The sequence below is a fragment of the Colius striatus genome, unplaced genomic scaffold (genome assembly GCF_028858725.1).
Source record: "Colius striatus isolate bColStr4 unplaced genomic scaffold, bColStr4.1.hap1 scaffold_109, whole genome shotgun sequence".
Lineage (NCBI taxonomy): Eukaryota > Metazoa > Chordata > Aves > Coliiformes > Coliidae > Colius > Colius striatus.
Genome location: NW_026908401.1, coordinates 9,020 through 35,403, shown reverse-complemented (window position 1 = coordinate 35,403; position 26,384 = coordinate 9,020). Strand labels below are relative to the sequence as shown.

The 26,384-nt window shown below is 63.6% G+C and overlaps 3 protein-coding genes across 3 annotated transcripts in view; 1 reads left to right on the top strand and 2 right to left on the bottom strand.

The window, feature by feature from the left end:
• LOC133629054 (leucine-rich repeat-containing protein 14B-like) overlaps nt 1–19,393 on the bottom strand; it is a 33,934-nt gene extending 14,541 nt beyond the window's left edge. Inside the window, exon 1 of the mRNA XM_062019685.1 lies at nt 19,351–19,393. Within this exon, the coding sequence (XP_061875669.1) occupies nt 19,351–19,393 (43 nt within the window). The remainder of the gene's footprint in view (nt 1–19,350) is intronic.
• An 824-nt stretch (nt 19,394–20,217) lies between these two features.
• LOC133629053 (UPF0598 protein C8orf82 homolog) lies at nt 20,218–22,621 on the top strand (the record flags this gene model as incomplete). Its single annotated transcript, XM_062019684.1, has 2 exons — nt 20,218–20,263; nt 22,100–22,621. Coding segments are annotated over 2 exons (552 nt in total), but the record flags the coding sequence as incomplete, so codon positions are not given.
• Nucleotides 22,622–24,205: 1,584 nt separating this feature from the next.
• On the bottom strand, nt 24,206–26,061 carry LOC133629052 (leucine-rich repeat-containing protein 14-like). The gene is made up of 3 exons (XM_062019683.1): nt 26,045–26,061; nt 25,320–25,718; nt 24,206–24,470 (listed from the first exon to the last, which is right to left on the bottom strand). The coding sequence occupies exons 1-3, from the start codon at nt 26,059–26,061 to the stop codon at nt 24,206–24,208; spliced, it is 681 nt and encodes a 226-aa protein (XP_061875667.1).
• Between the last annotated feature and the right edge of the window lie 323 nt (nt 26,062–26,384).

Below are 26,384 nucleotides of genomic sequence, written 5' to 3'. Positions count from 1 at the left end.
CCCACCCCTGGGGACTCATACCACCCCTGCGGTCCCATCCCATTCCATGCCATCCCACCCCTGGAGTCCCATCCAGTCCCATCCCACCCCTGGGGTCCCATCCAGTCCCACCCCTGAGGTCCCATCCCATCCCATCTCATCCCACCCATGGGGTCCCATCCCAACCCTGGGGTCCCATCCCATCCCACCCCTGGGGTCCCATCCTACCCCTGGGGTCCCATCCCATCCCATCCCACCCCTGGGTACTCCCCCCACGCCTAGGGATCCATCCCACCCCTGGGGTTCCATCCCATCCCACCCCTGGTATCCCATCCAGTCTCATCCCACCCCTGTGGTCCCATCCCACCCCTGGGGTCCCATCCAGTCCCATCCCACCCCTGGGGTCCCATCACATCCCACCCCTGGGGTCCCATCACATCCCACCCCTGGGGTCCCATCACATCCCACCCCTGAGGTCCCATCCCATCCCATCTCATCCCACCCATGGGGTCCCATCCCAACCCTGGGGTCCCATCTAGTCCTATGCCATCCCACCCCTGGGGTCCCATCCCACCCCTGGGGTCCCATCCCACCCCTGGGATCCCATCCCATCGATCCCATCCCACCCCTAGGGTCCCCTCCCATCCCACCCCTGGGGTCCCATCCCAACTCTGGGGTCCCATCCAGTCCCATCCAATCCCATCCCATCCCACCCCTGGGGTCCCATCCCATCCCAAGCCTGGGGACTCATCCCACCCCTGGGGTCCCATCACATCCCATCCCACCCCTAGGATACCATCCCATCTCACCCCTGGGGTCCCATCCAGTCCCATGCCATCCCACCCCTGGGGTCCCATCCCATCCCACCCCTAGGGTCCCATCCCAACCCTGGGGTCCCAGCCAGTGCCATCCCATCCCATCTCACCCCTGGGGTCCCATCCCATCCCAACCCTGGTGTCCCAGCCGGTCCCATCCCACCCCTGGGGTCCCATCCCATCCCTTCCCATCCCACCACTGGGGACTCATCCCAACCCTGGGGTCCCATCCCAACCCTGGGGTCCCATCCAGTCCCATCCAATCCCATCCCATCCCACCCCTGGGGTCTCATCCCACCCCTGGGGTCCCATCCAGTCCCATCCCACCCCTGGGGACTCATCCCATCCCACCCCTGGGTTCCCACCACATCCCATCCCACCGCTAGGGTCCCATCCAGTCCCATGCCATCCCACCCCTGGTGTCCCATCCCATCCCACCCCTGGGGTCCCATCCCATCCCAACCCTGGACACCCATCCCACCCCTGAAGTCCTATCCCTGGGGTCACATCCCAACCTCAGGGTCCCGTCCCACCCCTGGGGTCGCATCCCAACCCTGGGGTCCCATCCCAGTCTCATCCCACCCCTGGATTCCCATCCCAGTCCTATCCCATCCCACTCCTGAGGTCCCACCCCTGGGGTCCCATCCCACCCCTGGGGTCCCATCCCATCCCATCCCTGAAGACTCATCCCACCCCTGGGGTCCCATCACATCCCATCCCACCCATAGGATACCATCCCATCTCACCCCTGGGGTCCCATCCAGTCCCATGCCATCCCACCCCTGGGGTCCCATCCCATCCCACCCCTAGGGTCCTATCCCATCCCAACCCTGGGGTCCCAGCCAGTCCCATCCCATCCCACACCTGGGGTCCCATCCCACCCCTGGGGTCCCATCCCATCCCTTCCCATCCCACCACTGGGGACTCATCCCACCTCTGGGGTCCCATCCCAACCCTGGGGTCCCATCCAGTCCCATCCCACCCCTGGGGTCCCATCCCACCCCTGGGGTCCCATCCAGTCCCATCCCACCCCTGGGGACTCATCCCATCCCACCCCTGGGTTCCCACCACATCCCATCCCACCGCTAGGGTCCCATCCAGTCCCATGCCATCCCACCCCTGGTGTCCCATCCCACCCCTGGGGTCCCATCCCATCCCCACCCTGGAGACCCATCCCACCCCTGAAGTCCTATCCCTGGGGTCACATCCCAACCTCAGGGTCCCGTCCCACCCCTGGGGTCCCATCCCACCCCTGGGGTCCCATCCCATCCCATCGCTGAAGACTCATCCCACCCCTGGGGTCCCATCCAGTCCCATCCCATCCTACCCCTGGGGTCCCATCCCATCCCACCCCTGGGGTCCCATCCCATCCCACCCCTGGGGTCCCATCCCATCCCAACCCTGGGTCCCACCCCTGGGGTCCCTTCCCACCCCTGGGGTCCCATCCCAACCGTGAAGTCCCATCCCTGGGGTCCCATCCCAACCTCAGGGTCCCATCCTATCCCTGGGGTCCCATCCCATCCCAACCCTGGGGGTCCCATCCCACCCCTGGGGTCCCATCCCATCCCAACCCTGGGTCCCACCCCTGGGGTCCCTTCCCACCCCTGGGGTCCCATCCCAATCCTGGAGTCCCATCCAGTCCTATCCCACCCCTGTGGTCCCATCCAGTCCCATCCCACCCCTGGGGTCCCATTCCATCCCACCCCTGGGGTCCCATTCCATCCCACCCCTGGGGACTCATCCCACCCCTGGGGTCCCATCACATCCCATCCCACCCCTAGGGTCCCATCCCATCCCACCCCTGGGTCCCATCCAGTCCCATGCCATCCCACCCCTGGGGTCCCATCCCATCCCATCCCACCCCTAGGGTCCCATCCCAACTTTGAAGTCCCATCCCTGGGGTCCCATTCCAACCTCAGGGTCAAATCCCACCCTTGGTGTCCCACCCCTGAGGTCCCATCCCAACCCTGGGGTCCCATCCCCTCCCACCCCTAGGGTCCCATCCCACACCTGAGGTCCCATCCCACCCCTGTGGTCCCATCCAGTCCTATCCGACCCCTGTGGTCCCATCCAGTCCCATCCCACCCCTGGGATCCCATTCCATCCCACCCCTGGGGTCCCATTCCATCCCACCCCTGGGGACTCATCCCACCCCTGGGGTCCCATCACATCCCATCCAACCCCTAGGGTCCCATCCCATCCCACCCCTGGGTCCCATCCAGTCCCATGCCATCCCACCCCTGGGGTCCCATCCCATCCCACCCCTAGGGTCCCATCCCATCCCACCCCTGCGGTCCCATCCCAACACTGGGGTCCCAGCCAGTCCCATCCCATCCCATCTCACCCCTGGGGTCCCAGCCAGTCCCATCCCATCCCATTCCACCCCTGAGGTCCTATCCCACCCCTGGGGTCCCATCCCATCCCACCCCTGGGATCCCATCCCATTCCTTCCCATCCCACCACTGGGGACTCATCCCACCTCTGGGGTCCCATCCCAACCCTGGGGTCCCATCCAGTCCCATCCCATCCCACCCCTGGGGTCCCATCCCACCCCTGAGGTCCCATCCCATCCCATCTCATCCCACCCATGGGGTCCCATCCCAACCCTGGGGTCCCATCCAGTCCCATCCCATCCCACCCCTGGGGTCCCATCCCACCCCTGGGGTCCCATCCCACCCCTGAGGTCCCATCCCACCCCTGAGGTCCCATCCCATCCCACCCCTGGGTACTCCTCCCACGCCTAGGGATCCATCCCACCCCTGGGGTTCCATCCCATCCCACCCCTGGTATCCCATCCAGTCTCATCCCACCCCTGTGGTCCCATCCCACCCCTGGGGTCCCATCCAGTCCCATCCCACCCCTGGGATCCCATTCCATCCCACCCCTGGGGTCCCATCACATCCCACCCCTGAGGTCCCATCCCATCCCATCCCATCTCATCCCACCCATGGGGTCCCATCCCAACCCTGAAGTCCCATCTAGTCCTATGCCATCCCACCCCTGGGGTCCCATCCCAACCCTGGGGTCCCAGCCAGTCCCATCCCATCCCATCTCACCCCTGGGGTCCCAGCCAGTCCCATCCCATCCCATTCCACCCCTGAGGTCCTAACCCACCCCTGGGGTCCCATCCCACCCCTGGGGTCCCATCCCATCCCACCCCTGGGATCCCATCCCATTCCTTCCCATCCCACCACTGGGGACTCATCCCACCTCTGGGGTCCCATCCCAACCCTGGGGTCCCATCCAGTCCCATCCAATCCCATCCCACCCCTGGGGTCCCATCACATCCCATCCCACCCCTAGGGTTCCATCCAGTCCCATGCCATCACACCCCTGGTGTCCCATCCCACCGCTGGGGTCCCATCCCATCCCAACCCTGGAGACCCATCCCACCCCTGAAGTCCTATCCCTGGGGTCCCATCCCACCCGTGGGGTCCCATCCCACCCCTGGGGTCCCATCCCAGCCCTTGGTGCCGCAGGGTACCGGTGGGGTTGCCAGGGTTGATGATGCACAGCACCCGTGGGCAGCAGTGCCGGCGGCCCTCGGCCAGCGCCCGCCGCAGCTCACTCAGCGCCAGTGCCCAGCACCGTTCCTCGTCCAGGTAGTAGCCGAGCTGCACGGCCCCCAGCTCGGCGATGGTGGCCGAGTACAGCGGGTACTGCAGGATGGGCATCAGCACCCGCGTGCGAGAGGGCGCCCAGCCCGTCACCAGCAGCTTCAGGATTGTCTGAGGGCATTGGCATGGCATGATGGAGGGCGACGGGGGGCTGCGGACACGATGGGGGGGGACACGAGGATGGTGAGGGGAGAAGGGGATGGTGACGGGAGAAGGGGGTGGTGAAGGGCACAGTGTGAGCACAGGGATGGTGATGGTACACGGGAGGGGTGAGGGGACATGCGACTGGTGAGGGGATACGGGGGTGGTGAGGGGAGAAGGGGAAGGTGAGAGGACATGGGGGTGGTGAGGGGATAAGGGCATGTTGAGGGGACACGGGGGTGGTGAGGGGACACGGGGGGGGTGAGGGGACACGGGCGGGTCAGGGTACAAGGGGTTGGTGAGGGGACATTGGGCAGGTGAGGGGACACGGGGGTCGTGAGCGGTCACGGGTGGGGTGAGGGGACACGGGGATGGTGAGGGGAGAAGGGGAGGTTGAGGGGAAAAGGGGCTGGTGAGGGGCCACGGGGCTGGTGAGGGGACACTGGGATGGTGAGGGGACAAGGGAGTGGTGAGGGGAGAAGGGTATGGTGAATGGACACGGGGATGGTGAGGGGACAAGGGGATGGTGACGGGTACAGTGTGGGCACAGGGATGGTGAGGGGAGATGGCGAGGGGAGATGGGGATGACGAGGGGACATGGGACTGGTGAGGGGACACAGCGGGTGGTGAGGGGAGATGGGGATGGTGAGGGGACAAGGGGGTGGTGAGGGGACAAGGGGGTGGTGACGGGGCGCGGGGCAGGTGCGGGGACACGGGGGTGGTGATGGGACACGGGGATGGTGAGGGGACAAGGGGATGGTGAGGGGACACGGGGATGGTGAGGGGACATGGTATGGGCACAGGGATGGTGTGGAGCACGGTGTGGGCACAGGGATGGTGTGGGACACTGTACATGGACAATGAGGGGACATTGTGTGGGCACAGGGATGGTGTGGAGCATGGTGTGGGCACAGGGATGGTGTGGGACACTGTTTGTACATGGACAATGAGGGGACACAGTGTGGGCACAGGGATGGTGAGGGACATGGTGTCGGCACAGGGATGTTATGGGACATGGTGTGGGCACATTGATAGTGAGGGGACACAGTGTGGGCATAGGTAAGGTGGGGGGACACGGTGTGGGTACAGGGACAATGAGGGGACACGGTGTGGGTACAGGGATGGTGAGGGGACATGGTGTCGGGGCTCAGGGATGGTGGGGGGACACAGTGTGGGCACAGGGATTGGGAGGGGCACAGTGTGGTCATAGGGATGGTGTGGGACATGGTGTGGGTACAGGGATGGTGAGGGGACATAGTGTGGGCACAGGGATGGTGAGGGCACAGTGTGGGCACAGGGATGGTGTGGGACATGGTGTGGGCACAGGGATGGTGTGGGACACGGTGCGGGCACAGGGATGGTGAGGGCACACTGTGGGCACAGGGACAATGAGGGGACACGCTGTGGGCACAGGGATGGTGTGAGACGCAGTGTGGGCACAGGGATGGTGAGGGGCACAGTGTGCGCACAGGGAAAATAAGGGGAGGCAATGTGGGCACAGGGATGGTGAGGGGACATGATGTGGGCACAGGAACAATGAGGGTCCCATCCCAGTCTCATCCCACCCCTGGAGTCCCATCCCAGTCCTATCCCATCCCACCCCTGAGGTCCCACCCCTGGGGTCCTATCCCATCCCAACCCTGGGGTCCGATCCAGTCCCATCCCATCCCATTCCATCCCACCCCTGGGGTCCCATCCCACCCCTAGGGACCCATCCCAGCCCTGGGGTCGCATCCAGTCCCATCCCACCCCTGGGGTCCCATCCCACCCCTGGGGTCCCATTCCGTCTCATCCCACCCCTGGGATCCCATCCCACCCCTGGGGTCCCATCTAGTCCTATGCCATCCCACCCCTGGTGTCCCATCCCAACCCTGGGGTGCCATCCTATCCCACCCCTGGGGACTCATACCACCCCTGCGGTCCCATCCCATTCCATGCCATCCCACCTCTGGAGTCCCATCCAGTCCCATCCCACCCCTGGGGTCCCATCCAGTCCCACCCCTGAGGTCCCATCCCATCCCATCTCATCCCACCCATGGGGTCCCATCCCACTCCTGGGGTCCCATCCCATCCCACCCCTGAGGTCCCATCCCATCCCACCCCTGGGTACTCATCCCACGCCTAGGGATCCATCCCACCCCTGGGATTCCATCCCATCCCACCCCTGGTATCCCATCCAGTCCCATCCCACCCCTGTGGTCCCATCCCACCCCTGGGGTCCCATCCAGTCCCATCCCACCCCTAGGATCCCATTCCATCCCACCCCTGGGGTCCCATTCCATCCCACTTCTGGGGACTCATCCCACCCCTGGGGTCCCATCCCATCCCACGTCTGGGGACTCATCCCACCCCTGGGGTCCCATCACATCCCATCCCACCCCTAGGATACCATCCCATCTCACCCCTAGGGTCCCATCCAGTCCCATGCCATCCCACCCCTAGGGTCCCATCCCATCCCATCCCACCCCTAGGGTCCCATCCCATCTCACCCCTGGGGTCCCATCCCATCCCAACCCTGGGGTCCCAGTCAGTCCCATCCCATCCCATCCCACCCCTGGGGTCCCATCCCATCCCTTCCCATCCCACCACTGGGGACTCATCCCACCTCTGGGGTCCCATCCCACCCCTGGGGTCCCATCCAGTCGCATCCCACCCCTGGGGTCCCATCCCATCCCACCCCTGGGGTCCCATCCCACCCCTGGGGTCCCAGCCAGTCCCATCCCATCCCACCCCTGGGGTCCCATCGCATCTCACCCCTGAGTTCCCATCCCACCCCAGGGGTCCCATCCCAACCCTGGGGTCCCATCCCATCCCAACCCTGGAGTCCCATCTCTGGGGTCCCATCCCAACCTCAGGGTCCCATCCCACCCCTGGGGTTCCACCCCTGGGGTCCCATCCAAACCCTGGGGTCCCATCCAATCCCATTCCATTCCACCCCTGGGGTCCCATCCCACCCCTGGTGTCCCATCCCAACCCTGGGGTGCCATCCTATCCCACCCCTGGGGACTCATACCACCCCTGCGGTCCCATCCCATTCCATGCCATCCCACCCCTGGAGTCCCATCCAGTCCCATCCCACCCCTGGGGTCCCATCCAGTCCCACCCCTAAGGTCCCATCCCATCCCATCTCATCCCACCCATGGGGTCCCATCCCAACCCTGGGGTCCCATCCAGTCCCATCCCATCCCACCCCTGGGGTCCCATCCCACCCCTGAGGTCCCATCCCACCCCTGAGGTCCCATCCCATCCCACCCCTGGGTACTCCTCCCACGCCTAGGGATCCATCCCACCCCTGGGGTTCCATCCAGTCCCATCCCACCCCTGGGGTCCCATCCCATCCCACCCCTGGGTACTCCTCCCACGCCTAGGGATCCATCCCTCCCCTGGGGTTCCATCCCATCCCACCCCTGGTATCCCATCCAGTCTCATCCCACCCCTGTGGTCCCATCCCACCCCTGGGGTCCCATCCAGTCCCATCCCACCCCTGGGATCCCATTCCATCCCACCCCTGGGATCCCATTCCATCCCACCCCTGGGGTCCCATTCCATCCCACTCCTGGGGACTCATCCCAACCCTGGGGTCCCATCACATCCCACCCCTGGGGTCCCATCCAGTCCCACCCCTGAGGTCCCATCCCATCCCATCCCATCTCATCCCACCCATGGGGTCCCATCCCAACCCTGGGGTCCCATCTAGTCCTATGCCATCCCACCCCTGGGGTCCCATCCCAACCCTGGGGTCCGATCCCATCCCATCGATCCCATCCCACCCCTAGGGTCCCCTCCCATCCCACCCCTGGGGTCCCATCCCAACTCTGGGGTCCCATCCAGTCCCATCCAATCCCATCCCATCCCACCCCTGGCATCCCATCCCATCCCACCCCTGGGGTCCCATCCCACCCCTGGGGTCCCATCCAGTCCCATCCCACCCCTGGGGTCTCATCACATCCCATCCCACCCCTAGGGTCCCATCCCATCCCAACCCTGGGGTCCCAGCCAGTGCCATCCCATCCCATCTCACCCCTGGGGTCCCATCCCATCCCAACCCTGGGGTCCCAGCCAGTCCCATCCCATCCCACCCCTGAGGTCCCATCCCACCCCTGGGGTCCCATCCCATCCCTTCCCATCCCACCACTGGGGACTCATCCCACCTCTGGGGTCCCATCCCAACCCTGGGGTCCCATCCAGTCCCATCCAATCCCATCCCATCCCACCCCTGGCATCCCATCCCATCCCACCCCTGGGGTCCCATCCCACCCCTGGGGTCCCATCCAGTCCCAACCCACCCCTGGGGACTCATCCTATCCCACCCCTGGGTTCCCACCACATCCCATCCCACCGCTAGGGTCCCATCCAGTCCCATCCCATCCCACCCCTGGTGTCCCATCCCATCCCACCCCTGGGGTCCCATCCCATCCCAACCCTGGACACCCATCCCACCCCTGAAGTCCTATCCCTGGGGTCACATCCCAACCTCAGGGTCCCGTCCCACCCCTGGGGTCGCATCCCAACCCTGGGGTCCCATCCCAGTCTCATCCCACCCCTGGATTCCCATCCCAGTCCTATCCCATCCCACTCCTGAGGTCCCACCCCTGGGGTCCCATCCCACCCCTGGGGTCCCATCCCACCCCTGGGGTCCCATCCCATCCCATCCCTGAATACTCATCCCACCCCTGGGGTCCCATCCCACCCCTGGGGTCCCATCCCACCCCTGAGGTCCCATCCCATCCCAACCCTGGGTCCCACCCCTGGGGTCCCTTCCCACCCCTGGGGTCCCATCCCAACCCTGAAGTCCCATCCCTGGGGTCCCATCCCAACCTCAGGGTCCCATCCTACCCCTGGGGTCCCATCCCATCCCAACCCTGGGGTCCCATCCCACCTCTGGGGTCCCAACCCATCCCAACCCTGGGTCCCACCCCTGGGGTCCCTTCCCAACCCTGGGGTCCCATCCAGTCCTATCCCACCCCTGTGGTCCCATCCAGTCCCATCCCACCCCTGGGATCCCATTCCATCCCACCCCTGGGGTCCCATTCCATCCCACCCCTGGGGACTCATCCCACCCCTGGGGTCCCATCACATCCCATCCCACCCCTAGGGTCCCATGCCATCCCACCCCTGGGTCCCATCCAGTCCCATGCCATCCCACCCCTGGGGTCCCATCCCATCCCATCCCACCCCTAGGGTCCCATCCCATCCCACCCCTGGGGTCCCATCCCATCCCAACCCTGGGGTCCCAGCCAGTCCCATCCCATCCCATCTCACCCCTGGGGTCCCATCCCATCCCAACCCTGGGGTCCCATCCCATTCCTTCCCATCCCACCACTGGGGACTCATCCCACCTCTGGGGTCCCATCCCAACCCTGGGGTCCCATCCAGTCCCATCCACTCCCATCCCATCCCACCCCTGGCGTCCCATCCCATCCCACCCCTGGGGTCCCATCCCACCCCTGGGGACTCATCCTATCCCACTCCTGGGGTCCCATCACATCCCATCCCACCCCTAGGGGTGGTGAGGGGATAAGGGCATGTTGAGGGGGCACGGGGATTGTTAGGGGACACGGGGGTGGTGAGGGGACACGGGGGTGGTGAGGGGACGCGGGGGGGGGTGAGGGGACACGGGCGGGTCAGGGTACAAGGGGTTGGTGAGGGGACATTGGGCAGGTGAGGGGACACGGGGGTCGTGAGGGGTCACGGGGCTGGTGAGGGGACACGGGTGGGGTGAGGGGACACGGGGATGGTGAGGGGAGAAGGGGAGGTTGAGGGGAAAAGGGGGTGGTGAGGGGACATGGGGCAGGTGAGGGGCCACGGGGCTGGTGAGGGGCCACAGGGCTGGTGAGGGGACACTGGGATGGTGAGGGGACAAGGGAGTGGTGAGGGGAGAAGGGTATGGTGAATGGACACGGGGATGGTGAGGGGACAAGGGGATGGTGACGGGTACACTGTGGGCACAGGGATGGTGAGGGGAGATGGCGAGGGGAGATGGGGATGGTGAGGGGAGATGGGGATGACGAGGGGACATGGGACTAGTGAGGGGACACAGCGGGTGGTGAGGGGAGATGGGGATGGTGAGGGGACAAGGGGGTGGTGAGGGGACAAGGGGGTGGTGACGGGGCGCGGGGCAGGTGCGGGGACACGGGGGTGGTGATGGGACACGGGGATGGTGAGCGGAGAAGGGGATGGTGAGGGGACACGGGGATGGTGAGGGGACATGGTATGGGCACAGGGATGGTGTGGAGCACGGTGTGGGCACAGGGATGGTGTGGGACACTGTACATGGACAATGAGGGGACATTGTGTGGGCATAGGGACGGTGTGGGGACACAGTGTGGGCACAGGGATGGTGAGGGACATGGTGTCGGCACAGGGATGTTATGGGACATGGTGTGGGCACATTGATAGTGAGGGGACACAGTGTGGGCATAGGTAAGGTGGGGGGACACGGTGTGGGCACAGGGACAATGAGGGGACACGGTGTGGGTACAGGGACGGTGAGGGGACATGGTGTCGGGGCTCAGGGATGGTGGGGGGACACAGTGTGGGCACAGGGATTGGGAGGGGCACAGTGTGGTCATAGGGATGGTGTGGGACATGGTGTGGGTACAGGGATGGTGAGGGGACATAGTGTGGGCACAGGGATGGTGAGGGCACAGTGTGGGCACAGGGATGGTGAGGGCACAGTGTGGGCACAGGGATGGTGTGGGACACGATGTGGTCACAAGGATGGTGTGGGACATGGTGCGGGCACAGGGATGGTGAGGGCACACTGTGGGCACAGGGACAATGAGGGGACACGCTGTGGGCACAGGGATGGTGAGGGGCACAGTGTGCGCACAGGGAAAATAAGGGGAGGCAATGTGGGCACAGGGATGGTGAGGGGACATGATGTGGGCACAGGAACAATGAGGGTCCCATCCCAGTCCTATCCCATCCCACCCCTGAGGTCCCACCCCTGGGGTCCTATCCCATCCCAACCCTGGGGTCCGATCCAGTCCCATCCCATCCCATTCCATCCCACCCCTGGGGTCCCATCCCACCCCTAGGGACCCATCCCAGCCCTGGGGTCGCATCCAGTTCCATCCCACCACTGGGGTCCCATCCCACCCCTAGGGACTCATCCCACCCCTGGGGTCCCATTCCATCCCATCCCACCCCTGGGGTCTCATCCCACCCCTGAGGTCCCATCCCAGCCCCGGGGTCCCATCCCATCCCACCCCTGAAGACTCATCCCACCCCTGGGTTCCCATCCCATCCCATCGCACCCCTGGGGTCCCATCCCATCCCACCCCTGGGTTCCCATCCCACCCCTAGGGTCCCATCCCATCCCACGCCTAGGGTCCCATCCGATCCCAACCCTAGGGTCCCATCCAGTCCCATCCCATCCCACCCTTGGGGTCCTATCCCATCCCACCCCTGTGGTCGCATCCCACCCTTGGGGTCCCATCCTAGTCTCATCCCACCCCTGGAGTCCCATCCCAGTCCTATGCCATCCCATTCCATCCCATCCCAACCCTGGGGTCCCATCCCATCCCACCCCTGGGATCCCACCCCTGGGGTCCCATCCAGTCCCATCCCACCCCTGGGGTCCCATCCCACCCCTGGGATCCCATTCCATCCCACCCCTGGAATTCCATCCCACTCCTGGGGTCCCATCCCACCCCTGAAGACTCATTCCACCCCTGGGGTCCCATCCCATCCCAACTCTGGGGTCCCATCCAGTCCCATCCCACTCCTGGGGTCCCATCCCATCCCACCCCTGGGGACTCATCCCACCCCCGGAGTCCCATCTCATCCCATCCCATCCCACCCCTGGGTTCCCATCCCATCCCACCACACCCCTGGGTTCCCATCCCATCCCACCATACCACTGCGGTCCCATCCCATCGCACCCCTGGGGTCCCATCCCATCCCACCCCTAGGGTCCCATCCAATCCCAACCCTGGGGTCCCATCCAGTCCCATCCCATCCCACCCTTGGGGTCCTATCCCATCCCACCCCTGTGGTCGCATCCCACCCTTGGGGTCCCATCCTAGTCTCATCCCACCCCTGGAGTCCCATCCCAGTCCTATACCATCCCATTCCATCCCATCCCAACCCTGGGGTCCCATCCCATCCCACCCCTGGGATCCCACCCCTGGGGTATCATCCCATCCCACCCCTGGGGACCCATCCAGTCCCATCCCACTCCTGGGGTCCCATCCCATCCCATCCCACCCCTGGGGTCCCATCCCAACCCTGGGGTCCCATCCCACCTTTGAAGTCCCATCCCTGGGGTCCCATTCCAACCTCAGGGTCCCATCCCACCCTTGGGGTCCCACCCCTGGGGTCGCATCCTACCCCTGGCATCCCATCCCAGTCTCATCCCACCCCTGGAGTCCCATCCCAGTCCTATCCCGTCCCACCGCTAAGGTCCCATCCCAACCCTAGGGTCCCATCCCATCCCATCCCACCCCTGGGGTCCCATCCCATCCCACCCCTGGGTACCCATCCCACCCCTGGGGTCCCATCCCACCCCTGTGATCCCATCCCATCCCACCCCTGGGGACCCATCCCACCCCTGGGGTCCAATCCAGTCCCATCCCATCCCACCCCTGGGGTCCCATCCCATCCCACCCCTGGGGTCCCATTCCATTCCACCCCTGAAGACTCATCCCACCCCTGGGGTCCCATCCCATCCCAACCCTGGGGTCCCATCCAGTCGCATCCCATCCCACCCCTGGGGTCCCATCCCACCGCTGGGGTCCCATCCCATCACCCCCTGAGGACTCATCCCACCCCTGGGGTCCCGTCCCATCCCACCCCTGGGGTCCCATCCCATCCCACCCCTGGGGTCCCATCCCAGTCTCATCCCACCCCTGGAGTCCCATCCCAGTCCTATCCCATCCCACCCCTGAGGTCCCACCCCTAAGGTCCCATCCCATCCCAACCCTAGGGTCCCATCCAGTCCCATCCCATCCCATTCCATCCCACCCCTGGGGTCCCATCCCATCCCACCCCTGGGTACCCATCCCACACCTGGGTTCCCATCCCATCCCGTCCCACCCCTGGGGACCCATCCCAACCCTGGGGTCCAATCCAGTCCCATCCCACCCCTGGGGTCCCATCCCACCCCTGGGGTCCCATCCCAACCCTGGGGTCCCATCCAGTCGCATCCCATCCCACCCCTGGGGTCCCATCCCACCCCTGGGGTCCCATCCCATCACCCCCTGAGGACTCATCCCACCCCTGGGGTCCCATCCCATCCAACCCTGGTGTCCCATCCAGTCCCATCCCAGCCCTAAGGTCCCATCCCACCCCTGTGGTCCCATCCCATGCCACCCCTGTGGTCCCATCGCACCCCTGGGGTCCCATCCCACTCCTGGGGTCCCATCCCACCCCTGGGATCCCATTCCATCCCACCCCTGGGATCCCATTCCATCCCACCCCTGGAGTCCCATCCCACTCCTGGGGTCCCATCCCACCCCTGAACACTCATCTCACCCCTGGGGTCCCATCCCATCCCATCCCTGGGGTCCTATCCCATCCCACCCCTGGGGTCCCATCCAGTCCTATCCCATCCCACCCCTGGGGTCCCATCCTATCCCATCCCACCCCTGAAGTCCCATCCCTGGGGTCCGATGCCAACCTCAGGGTCCCATCCCAACCCTGGGGTCCCATCCCATCCCACCCCTGGGAACTCATCCCACCCCTGGGGTCCCATCCCAACCCATCCAATCCCATCCCACCTCTCGGGACCCATCCTTCCCACCCCTGGGGTCCCATCCAGTTCTATCCCATTCCACCCCTGGGGTCCCATCCCATTCCACCCCTGGGGTCCCATCCCATTCCAACCCTGGTGTCCCATCCAGTACCATCCCATCCCATCCCATCCCATCCCTGGGGTCCCATCCCATCCCACCCCTGGAGTCCCGACTCATCCCACCCTGGAGTCCCATCTCATCCCATCCCATCCCACCCCTGGGGTCCCATCCCAACCCTGGGGTCCTATCCAGTCCCATCCAATCCCAACCCTGGGGTCCCATCCCATCCCACCCCTGGAGTCCCATCTCATCCCATCCCATCCCAACCCTGGAGTCCCATCCCATCCCAACACTGGGGTCCTATCCAGTCCCATCCCATCCCCCCCCTGGGGTCCCGTCCCACCCCTGGGGTCCCATCCCAGCCCTTGGTGCCGCAGGGTACTGGTGGGGTTGCCAGGGTTGATGATGCACAGCACCCGTGGGCAGCAGTGCCGGCGGCCCTCGGCCAGCGCCCGCCGCAGCTCACTCAGCGCCAGTGCCCAGCACCGTTCCTCGTCCAGGTAGTAGCCGAGCTGCACGGCCCCCAGCTCGGCGATGGTGGCCGAGTACAGCGGGTACTGCAGGATGGGCATCAGCACCCGCGTGCGAGAGGGCGCCCAGCCCGTCACCAGCAGCTTCAGGATTGTCTGAGGGCATTGGCATGGCATGATGGAGGGCGACGGGGGGCTATGGACACGATGGGAGGGGGACACGGGGATGGTGAGGGGACACGTGGATGGTGACGGGAAAAGGGGGTGGTGAGATGACACGGGGGGGGTGAGGGGACATGGGCTGGTGAGGGGACACAGGGATGGTGAGGGGAGAAGGGGAGGGTGAGGGTACAAGGGGGTGGTGAGTGGACATGGGGCAGGTGAGGGGACATGGGGATGGTGAGGGGAGAAGGGGCTGGTGAGGGGACACGGGGCTGGTGAGGGGACACGGGGGTGGTGAGGGGAGAAGGGGATGGTGAGGGGAGAAGGGGATGGTGAGGGGACACGGGGCTGGTGAGGGGAAAAGGGGATGATGAGGGGCACGGTGTGGGCACAGGGATGGTGGGGGAGAAGGGGATGGTGAGGGTACACGGGGGTGGTGAGGGGACACAGGGATGGTGAGGGGACAAGGGTCTGGTGAGGGGACACGGGGGTGGTGAGGGGAGAACGGGCTGGTGAGGGTAGAAGGTGCTGGTGACGGGAGAAGGGGGTGGTGAGGGGCACAGTGTGAGCACAGGGATGGTGAGGGTACACGGGGGGGGGTGAGGGGACATGCGGCTGGTGAGGGGATACGGGGGTGGTGAGGGGACACGGGGGTGGTGAGGGGACATGGGGGGGGTGAGGGCAGAAGGGGGTGGTGAGGGGAGAAGGGGGTGGTGAGGGTAGATGGGGATGATGAAGGGAGAAGGGGAGGTTTAGGGGAAAAGGGGGTGGTGAGGGGACATGGGGCAGGTGAGGGGACATGGGAGTGGTGAGGGGACACAGCGGGTGGTGAGGGGACATGGGGCACAGGGATGGTGTGGGAAATGGTGTGGGCACAGGGACGGTGAGGGCACACAGTGTGGGCACAGGAATTGTGGGGGGACACGGTGTGGGCAGAGGGATTGTGAGGGTACACTGTGTGGGCACAAGGATGGTGTGGGCACAGGGACAATGAGGGGACATGGTGTGGGCACAGCGATGGTGGGGTCTCGGTGTCGGCACAGGGACAATTAGGGGACACGGTGTGGGTATAGGGATGGTGTGGGTCACGGTGTGGGCACAGGGATGGTGTGAGACATGGTGTGGGCACAGGGATAGTGAAGGGACATGGTGTGGGCACAGGGATGGTGAGGGGACATGGTGTCAGGAAAGGGACGGTGTGGGGACACGGTTTGGGCACAGGGATGGTGTGGGACATGGTGTGGATACAGCGATGGTGGGGGCACGGTGTGGGCACAGGGACAATGAGGGGACATAGTGTGGGCACAGGGATGGTGAGGGAACATGGTGTGGGCATAATGATGGTGTGGGACTCGCTGTGGGCACAGTGATGGTGAGGGCACGGTGTGGGCACAGGGACAATGAGGGGAAACGGTGTGGGCACAGGGATTTTGTGGGGCATGGTGTGGGCACAGGGATGGTGAGGGGCACAGTGTGGGCACAGGGATGGTGAGGGTACACGGGGGGGGTGAGGGGACATGGGGGAGTTGAGGGGACAAGAGGGGGGTGAGGGGACACGGGGGTGGTGAGGGGACACGGGGGTGGCGAGGGGAGAAGGGGATGGTGAGGGGACTTGGGGATGGTGAGGGGACACGGGGGTGGTGAGGGGACACGGGGATGGTGAGGGGACACGGGGGGGGTGAGGGGACACGGGGGGGGTTAGGGGACTTGGGGTTGTGAGGGGAAAAGGGGTTGGTGAGGGGACACGGGGAGGTTTAGGGGACACGGGGGTCGTGAGGGGAGAAGGGGGTGGTGAGGGGACACGGGGGGGGGTGAAGGGACACGGGGGTGGTGAGGGGACACGGGGGTGGTGAGGGGACACGGGGGTGGTGAGGGGAGAAGGGGATGGCGAGGGGAGAAGGGGATGGTGAGGGGACACGGGGATGGTGAGGGGACACGGGGGTCGTGAGGGGACACGGGGGGGTTAGGGGACTTGGGGTTGTGAGGGGAAAAGGGGGTTGGTGAGGGGACACGGGGAGGTTTAGGGGACACGGGGGTCGTGAGGGGAGAAGGGGGTGGTGAGGGGACACGGGGGGGGGTGAAGGGACATGGGGGTGGTGAGGGGACATGGGGGTGGTAGGGGAGAAGGGGGATGGTGAGTGGAGAAGGGGAGGGTGAGGGGACAAGGGGGTGGTGAGGGGACATTGGGCAGGTGAGGGGATACGGGGGTGGTGAGGGGGAAAAGGGGATGGTCAGTGGACACGGGGGTGATGAGGGGACACGGGGATGGTGAGGGGAGAAGGGCGTGGTGAGGAGAAAAGGGGTTGGTGAGGGGACATGGGGCTGGTCAGGGAAAAGGGGATGGTGAGGGGAGTGGGCACAGGGATGGTGTGGGACACGGTGTGGGCACAGGAATGGTGAGGGGACATGGTGTGGGGGCACAGGGATGGTGAGGGGAAACTGTGGGTATAGGGATGGTGAGGGGACACAGTGTGGGCACAGGGATGATGTGGGACATGGTGTGGGCACAGCGATGGTGAGAAGACACGGTGTGGGTACAGGTATAGTGTGGGACTTGGTGTGGGGTCACAGGGACGGTGGGGGGACACAGTGTGGGCACAGGGATGGTGAGGGCACGGTGTGAGCACAGGGACAATGGGGAGACATGGTGTGGGCACAGGGATGGTGAGGGCACAGTGTGGGCACAGGGATGGTGGGGGCACGGTGTGGGCACAGGGACAATGGGGAGACATGGTGTGGGCACACGGATGGTGAGGGCACAGTGTCGGCACAGGGACAATGAGGGGACACGGAGTGGGCACAGGGATGGTGTGGGGACCCGGTGTGGGCACAGGGATGGTGAGGGACCCGGTGTGGGCACAGGGATGGTGAGGAGACACGGTGTGGGCACAGGGACAATGAGGGGACACGCTGTGGGCACACGGATGGTGTGGGACATGGTGTGGGCACAGGGACGGTGTGGGGACATGGTGTGGGCACACGGATGGTGTGGGACACGGTGGGGGCACAGGGATGGTGAGGGACCCGGTGTGGGCACAGGGATGGTGAGGGCACGGTGTGGGCACAGGGACAATGAGGGGACACGCTGTGGGCACACGGATGGTGTGGGACACGGTGTGGGCACAGGGATCATGAGGGGACACAGTGTGAGCACAGGAATGATGGGGGGACACGGTGTGGGCACAGGGATTGTGTGGGACACGATGTGGGCACAGGGACAATGAGGGGACACGGTGTGGGCACAAGGATGGTTAGGGGATATGGTGTGGGGGCACAGGGATGGTGGGGGGACACAGTGTGGGCACAGGGATGGTGAGGGGACATGGTGTGCGTACAGGAACAATGAGGGGACACGCTGTGGGCACATGAATGGTGACGGGACACAGTGTGGGCACAGGGATCGTGAGGGGACATGGTGTGGGCATAGGGATGGTGTGGGGGCACAGGGATGGTGGGGGGCTACAGTGGGGGCACAGGGATGGTGAGGGCATGGTGTGGGCACAGTGACAATGAGGGGACATGGTGTGGTCACAGGGATGGTGAGGGCATGGTGTGGGCCCAGGGACAATGAGGGGACATGGTGTGGTCACAGGGATGGTGAGGGGACACGGTGTGGGCAAAGGGATGGTGAGGGCACATGGTGTGGGCACAGGGATAGTAGGGGGACACAGTGTGGGCACAGGGATGGTGAGGGCACGGTGTGGGCACAGGGACAATGAGGGGACACGGTGTGGGCACAGGGATGGTGTGGGACATGGTGTGGGCACAGGGACGGTGTGGGGACATGGTGTGGGCACAGGGATGGTGAGGGACACAGCGTGGGCACAGGGATGGTGTGGGACAAGGTGTGGGCACAGGGACGGTGTGGGGACATGGTGTGGGCACAGGGATGGTGGGGGTACACGGTGTGGGCACAGGGACAATGAGGGGCCAGAGCTGCGGGTGGCACCGGGACAGGAGGTGGTGGTGACTATCGTACCTTTTCCCTCTTTGTCTCCCTCTCATTCTTTTCTTTGCTTCTCCCACTTTCTATTGTTGATTGTTGTGGGGAAAATAAAGTAATTCAGCACTCGACTCCCCAACCAACTTGTCAGGAGCTTACAGTAAACAATTTGCTTTGTGACCAGAGACATTTTTGAGAAGGGATTCTCGCAGGCCCTAATTCTGTTCTGTCATTCTATCCTATTTGGGACATAGCTCCACTGCAACACAGGTGGTACAGACTAAAAGCACGGAAACTAAAGCATGTTATGCAGGGGGAGTTGAAAAGAATTACTTAAACTATAGACAAGGGTGCGAAGTGTTGCAATAGACAAATCTCTCAGTTTATTTTATATATAAAGGGCACGGGGCCTCAGAGCAGACTCACCGCTGGCATTTCTGCCGGACGTAAAGGCACAACCATTTGCCATCTCCTTTGTGCCTCGGGCCACGTTTCCAGCTGCCGGGCTTGGGGTGAGCGCCTGCGGTTGGGTCTGGGCGAGAGGGTGAAGTGCTGCGGGGCTGAAGCCCCGGCCTTCTGTTCCCAAAGAACGGAACCCGGGCTGCTTAGATTTCTGTTCTGCGTATCCATTGTAGTTCACGGATCCTGGGCAGAACCCCCCAAAAAAAGACCTCAACGGACCCAGGACAGAGGCTGGATGGATGCTGGATGGATCCCAAACGGATCCTGGACAGTCTCCCCCAAAAAGACCTAAATGGACCCAGAGCAGAGGCTGGATGGATCCCAAATGGATCCCGGGCAACCTCCCCCTCCCCAAAAGGCTCTGAATAGACCCAGAATATAGCCTGGATGGATCCCAGCCCAGAGACAAAACAGATTCTGGATAAACCTCCCCAAAAAGACCCTAAATGGACCCAGGACACAACCTGGATGGATCCCAGCCCAGAGACAAAACAGATCCTGGACAAAACCCCCCCAAAAAGGCCCTAAATGGACCCAGGGCAGAGCCTGGATGGATCCCAGACAACCCCCCCCCCCCCCCCAAAAGGCTCTAAATGGACCCAGGACACAACCTGGATGGATCCCAGCCCAGAGACAAAACGGATCCTGGACAAAACCCCCACAAAAAGACTCTAAATGGACCCAGGGCAGAGCCTCGATGACCCCTGGATGGATCCCAGATGACCCCTGGATGGATCCCAGATGGCCCCTGGATGGATCCCAGCCAGATCCCATTTGGCCCTTGCACCTGCTTTGGGATTTTGAGGCTTTTCCCCTTTTTTTCTGCAGCTTTTCCTCGATGACACCAAAGTGAAGAACTTCATCACTTGTTTCAAAGGTACTGGGATCCCCCCAAAACCCCCCCAAATCCTCCCCCTCAAAAATGACCCCTCAAAATGCCCCCAAAAAACAAAATCCCCCCAAAATTATCCCCCAGATCCTCTCTGACCCCTTCCAAAGACCCAAATCCCACCCTAAAACCCCCACAAATAAGCCTCCCAAATCCTCCCAAAAAACCAAACCCCAACTCCCCCCGACCTCAAAAGCCCCCAAATCCCAACAATCCCCCTCAAATCCCCCCAGAGCATCCCAAAACCTCCCAAATCCCCCCCAAAAAGCCTCAATTCTCTCCAACCCCCCCAAAAATGTCAAAATCCACCCAAACCCCCCCAAATATCCCCCCAAACAATCCCCAAAGTCTCCAAATCCCCTCAAATCACCCCAAAAAACACAAAAGCCCCCCAGAAACCCCCAAATCCTCTCCAGTCCCTCCAAAATAAATCCCCCAAAAATCCCCCAAATCCCCCCCAAAAAACCCCAAATCCCCTCCAACTCTCTCCAAAAGCAATCAAAATCCCCCCAACCCCCCCAAATCTCCTCAGAACCCCTCCAAAAAACCAAATCACCCCAAAATCCCTCCTCCCCATCACCATTCAGTAGCGTTTTAGCCTTAATTAGGGTCTTTAATTAGAGATTCATCTTTATTTGGGGTCTCATCTGTATTGGGGGGGCTGTGGAGTGGGGAGAAGATACTCTCATCCCCTTCATTGCCTTTGTAGGTGCCAAAACATCCTCCTCTCAACCTAATTTGCATATTAATCACCGCCTTAATTAACCACTTCCTGCCCTTAATTGCTCCCAGGCACTTGGTAACACTGATCCCTACTCACCCCCCCCCGTGTCCTGTCCCCCCCCCCCCCCCCCCCGTCCCCCAAACCTCCCTCAGCCCCTTCAAATCGCTTTCCCATTAAGGAACACCCCCCTTTCTCCGGTGTTAATTAGGGGAGGGTTAATTAACGAGGGTGTGAGGTTAATTAACGTTGCCTTCCTCACTCACCTGGAGCTGAACCCCGGCAGCCTCTATGGGAGGGTTCATTATGGAGAATTGGGGGTTAGTTAGGAGGGTTGGGGTTAATTAGGAGGGTGGGAGTTAATTAGGAGGTTTAGGGGTTGATTAGTGGGGTTACTTAGGGTCCATCCTGGCAGGTATCACCTTCCTCTTCCTCACTCCCTTAGCAGTGGTTGTTCTGAGCAGCTCTAATCATGAGAGGACTGAGGGTTGGAGGTTAATTAGGAGGGTTGGAGGTTAATTAGGAGGGTTGGGGTTAATTAAGAGCACTGGGGGTTAATTGTGGGAAGGGGTTATCCCAGCAGACGTTGCCTTTCTCATCTTCTTCTTCCTCACCCTCCCTTAGAATCGCAGCGGTTGTTTTGAGGGGGTTAACCATGGGGGGACTGGGGGTTAGTTAGGGGCGTTGGAGGTTAATTAGGGGGATTGGAGGTTAATTAGGAGCACAGGGAGTTAATTCAGGGAAGGGGTTAATGATGGTTTATCCCAGCAGACGTTGCCTTCCTCCTCCTCATTTTCTTCTTCCTCACCCTCCCTTAGAACCGCAGTTGTTCCAAGGGGGTTAATCATGGGGACACTGGGGGTTAGTTAGGGGGGGCTGGAGGTTAATTAGGAGGGTTAGGTTAATTAGGAGCACACAGAGTTAATTGTGGGAAGGGGTTAATGATGGTTTATCCCAGCAGACGTTGCCTTCCTCCTCCTCTTCTTCCTCACCCTCCCTTCGCAGCCCCGCAGCGGCCGTTCCCGAGCGGCGATGCGGCTTAATTAAAAGGGGGGGCTGTTAATTAAGGAGAGGCGCGGGTTAATGAGGGTCCATCCCGGCAGACGTGACCTTCCTCACGTTCTTCTTCACGCGGCTGGAGCGGAACCGCAGCGGCCGCTACGAGCGCGAATTCCCGTTCGTGTCCCGCTGCGGCGCGGAGCGCAACCTCCTGCGCTGCGAGCACAGACCCATCGTCTTCACCCGCCTCCTGCCCCCGGACGCCTCCTCCTCAGCCTCCTCCTCCTCCCGCCGCGCCGTGCTGTCGTTCTGCGGCGGTGGGGAGCGGCTGGCCGTGCCTTTCCGGCCCGAGGCGCTGGTGATGCTGCCGGAGAACGGGCGCTTGTACCACCCGGCGCCGGGCTGGGCGGGGGGCGCGGGGCCGGTGCGCTCGGCGCTGGCTCTGGAGTGGGGGTCCCGCTTCGAGTACGAGCAGGGGCCGGAGCAGCCCCCGACTCACTTTTGGTGGGAGGGGAAGAGGTATCGGCTCACGGGGGAGCTGGTGCAGCTGCTGCGGGGAGGGGAAGGGGCGGGGGAGGCGGAGAGCGGCGGGGCCGCGGGGCGGGGGTGAGGCTTGGAGGGGGTGGGAAGGGGCATTGCATGGCCCCGGGCGAGGAGGAGGAGGAGGCAGAGCTGGTGCTCAGCCACACCGTGTGGCTGATGCTGTGGTGAGGTGGGCGTTGCTGGTGCCAGGGATGTGGGTGTTGTGTGTGGGTCCCCCACTGTGATATTAAAGGTCTTTGGCAATTGAAATGAGCCTAGAGGTGATGGGTGCCACTGCAGCAGTGTGGGTGCAGCTGTGGAGAGGTTGGTGCTGCTATGGTGAGGTTGGTGCAGCTGTGGTGGGTGACACGGTGCTACTGCCACAGTGTGGGTGTCCCCACGGGTGCTGCCACGGTGACAGTGTTGCTGCCACACTGTGGGTGCCACTGTGGTGATGTTGGCTGGTGTGTAGAGGGAAGGGAAGTTCTTCAGAGGGATGTGGCCATGGGCTGAGGTTGCCCGAGGGCAAGGAGCCAGCAGCGTGCCCAAGGGGGCAAGAAGGCCAGTGGCAGCCTGGCTGGGCTGAGCAGTGGGGTGGCAGCAGCCCCAGGGCAGGGATTGTCCCCTGTGCTGGGCCCTGGGGAGGCTGTAGCTCCAGGGCTGTGCTCAGTGCTGGCCCCTTACTCACTGCCACAGGGACACTGAGGGGCTGCAGCTCTAGGGCTGTGCTCAGTGCTGGGCCCCCTCACTCACTGCCACAGGGACACTGAGGGGCTGCAGGGAGAGAAGATGCACTGGGAAGCTCTGGGCTAAATGAGGGTACCTGAGGCAAAGGTTCAGTCTGCAGAGAAGGAGGCTCAGAGGAGACCTGATCACTCTGACTCCCTGGCTGTGGCTGAGAGGGTCGGTCTCTGCTCCCAAGTTAAAAGCTACAGGCCAAGAGGAAAGGGGCTCAGGGTGCCCCAGGGGAGGTTGAGGCTGGAGCTGAGGCAGAACTGTTTCCCTGAGAGGGGTGTCAGCCCCTGTGCCAGGCTGCCCAGGGAGCTGGGGGAGTGCCCAGCCCTGGAGGGGTCCCAGAGCCGTGGGGCTGAGGTGCTTGAGGGCCGTGGCTCAGTGGTGCCTGTGGCACTGTGGGGTCAGGGTTGGACTCCAGCAGCTCAAAGGGCTTTTCCATCTGTAATGATTCTCTGGTCAGTGCCCTGTGTGCCAGAACAGCAGCCAGCTCTCTCCTTGGTCCATTAAAAGCAGAAGAGCTCCATCCCCTCCGCTGAGCTCTGCCACTTCCTCCTGCCAAGCATCCCAGGAGGACTTGGGTTAATCAGGCAAGGTGGGGTTGGCTTTAATGAACTCACCATAAGCGAGTGGCACAGCCCAGAGCCCGGCACAGCGCCCCGAGGTGAAGCTTCCCTGGGGGGGGGATGCTACAAGCTGAAGTAGTCGATGGCTCCGTAGCGCTGGAGGCTGGTCGCCCACACGGCGTCTGCTCTACCCGCGCTCGCCAGCAGCCGGCACAGCTCCGCCGGGAAACCCTCCTCCCCCTGCGTGGGGGTGTGGTGGCCGGAGCCCCGCGGCGGCTGCGAGTAGCCCACGAGGCGCAGGTCGGGCAGGGCCGCGCAGGGCCGGGCCAGGCCGCCCAGCGCCGCCGGGCTCAGGGGGGTGCCGAGGAGACCGAGGCAGCGCAGGCGGCGTCAGCGGCGCAGCGCCGGCAGCAGCAGCTCCAGCTCCGCGTCCCCCAGCTGACACTCCAGCATCTCCAGCTGCAGCAGCGAGCACGAAGCGGCTTCCAGCAGCGTCCGCAAGGGTTGCAGGAGTCTGGGGGACGTGAAGTTGTGGCCGCTCAGGTCCAGCTGGAGCAGGGAGGGCGCGTGGAGGCTCGAGGACAGGAAGATGAGGTCGGAGGGGAGCAGGCAGCAGAAGGCCAGCGCCAGACTCTCCAGGGGAGTCTGCAGCCCGCTGGGAGGACAGGGTGGGGTGGCAGAGTGAGTGGGGAACCCCCAAAGCACCCCCAAACCACCACGAGGCTCCCCCACCTCCAAATCCCCTGAGGCCCTCCCCAAACCAGCCACAGACCCCTAAAACCCTGAGGCTGCCCAAATTCCACCCCCAGGATCCCCCAAAATCCCTCAGCTCCCCCACAGTCTCCCCCAACCCCCGTGAGGTATCCCCAACCTCCTGAGACCAGACCCCTGAGCTGAGGCAGAGCTGCTCTGGGACTCCATCTCCTCATAAGTGTAGACAGTTGCACAGTGCCAAACTGGGCAACTCCCCTAAAACCCCCTGAGCCAAGGCAGAGCTGCTGTGGGACTCCATCCCCTTTTAAATCTTTGCCCACAGGGTGTAGACAGTTCCCCAATGCCAAACCCCAACCCCAAAACACCCTGAGGCTGCCCAAAACATCTTCAGGCACCCCAAACCCCTCTTTTATGCCTCCCCTGAGCCGAGGCAGAGCTGCTGTGGGACTCCCATCTCCTCTTAAATCTTTGCCCACGGGGCAAATGCCAAACCTTCCCCCCAAAACCCCCTGAGACCAGCCCCCTGAGCCGAGGCAGAGCTGCTGTGGGACTCCATCCCCTCTTAAATCTTTGCTCACAGGGCAAATGCCAAACCTTCCAAACCCTCTCCCCAAAACCCCCTGAGACCACCCCCTGAGGTAGTGCAGAGCTACCGATGGACTCCAGCCCCTCTTAAATCTGCCCCCACAGGATGTGGGTGATGCCCCAATGCCACCCCCCCACACACACACATTCCCTCCCGCTGCAGCGTGTGAAGGTTTTGGGGTCCCTCCCCCAGCGGGCAGCTTACCCCAGGAGCTGCCTGAGTCTCCCAGAAAGCCTGGAGGAGTACAAATCGAGTTCCTTGAGGGCAGGCAAGGCCCGGAGGTGAGCGGCCAAGCAGCGGATGCCGGCGTCCGTGCCCGGGGGCTGTGCGGCGCACGTCCACGTTGCTGTAGGGCAGCTTGAGGCTGCGCAGCGCGGGGAAGCGGCCGAGGTGAGGCAGCACTGCGCACAGCCCCGCCAGCCCCAGGTTGTTGAAGCGTGAAACAACTCTGCGGACGGCGGCAGGCTCCAGGGAGTCCAGCAGGGAGACGACGGTGGAGACGGAGAGCTCCTCGGCGTGGAAGTCGCGGCAGAGCAGGCGCAGGGGGGCGCAGGGCGAGCGGAGGGTGGCGCGCAGCAATAGGCGCGTAGCAATAGGGCACCCCTAAGCCAGCCCCCATCAATAGGGCATCGTATAGCACCCCTAAGCCAGCCCCCATCAATAGGGCATCCTATAGCACCTCTAATCCAGCCCCCCATCAATAGGGCACCCCACAGCACCCCTAGATCTGCACCTCATCAATAGGGTACCCTTAACCCAGCCCTCTCTCAATAGGACCTCCCATAGCACTCCTAATCCTATCCTCCATTAATAGGGCACCCTATAGCACTCCTAACCCAGCTCCCCATCAATAGGGAACTCCAGGGCAGGACCCATGACCCACCCCTCTTAATGAGGGGTACCCCCAGCACCCCATAAAGGAAGCCTACAGCAGGATCTCCGACATCCCCCTTCCCTCCCTGGGCCCCCCTGTGCTGCCCTCACACCCCTTGACCCCCCTCAGCTGCCCTCACCCCCCCTCGATCCCCGGGGTCCCCTTCAGCTGCCCTCACCCCCCCCAATCCCCGGGGACCCTTCCTCTGTCCTCAACCCCCTAATCCCCGGGGTCTCCCTCAGCTGCCCTCACGCCCCCCAATCCCCGAGGTCCCCCTCAGCTGCCCTCACGCCCCCCAATCCCCGGGATCCCCCTCAGCTGCCCACACGCCCCCAATCCCCGGGGACCCCTCAGCTGCCCTCACCCCCCACAATCCCCAGGGTCCCCCTCAGCTA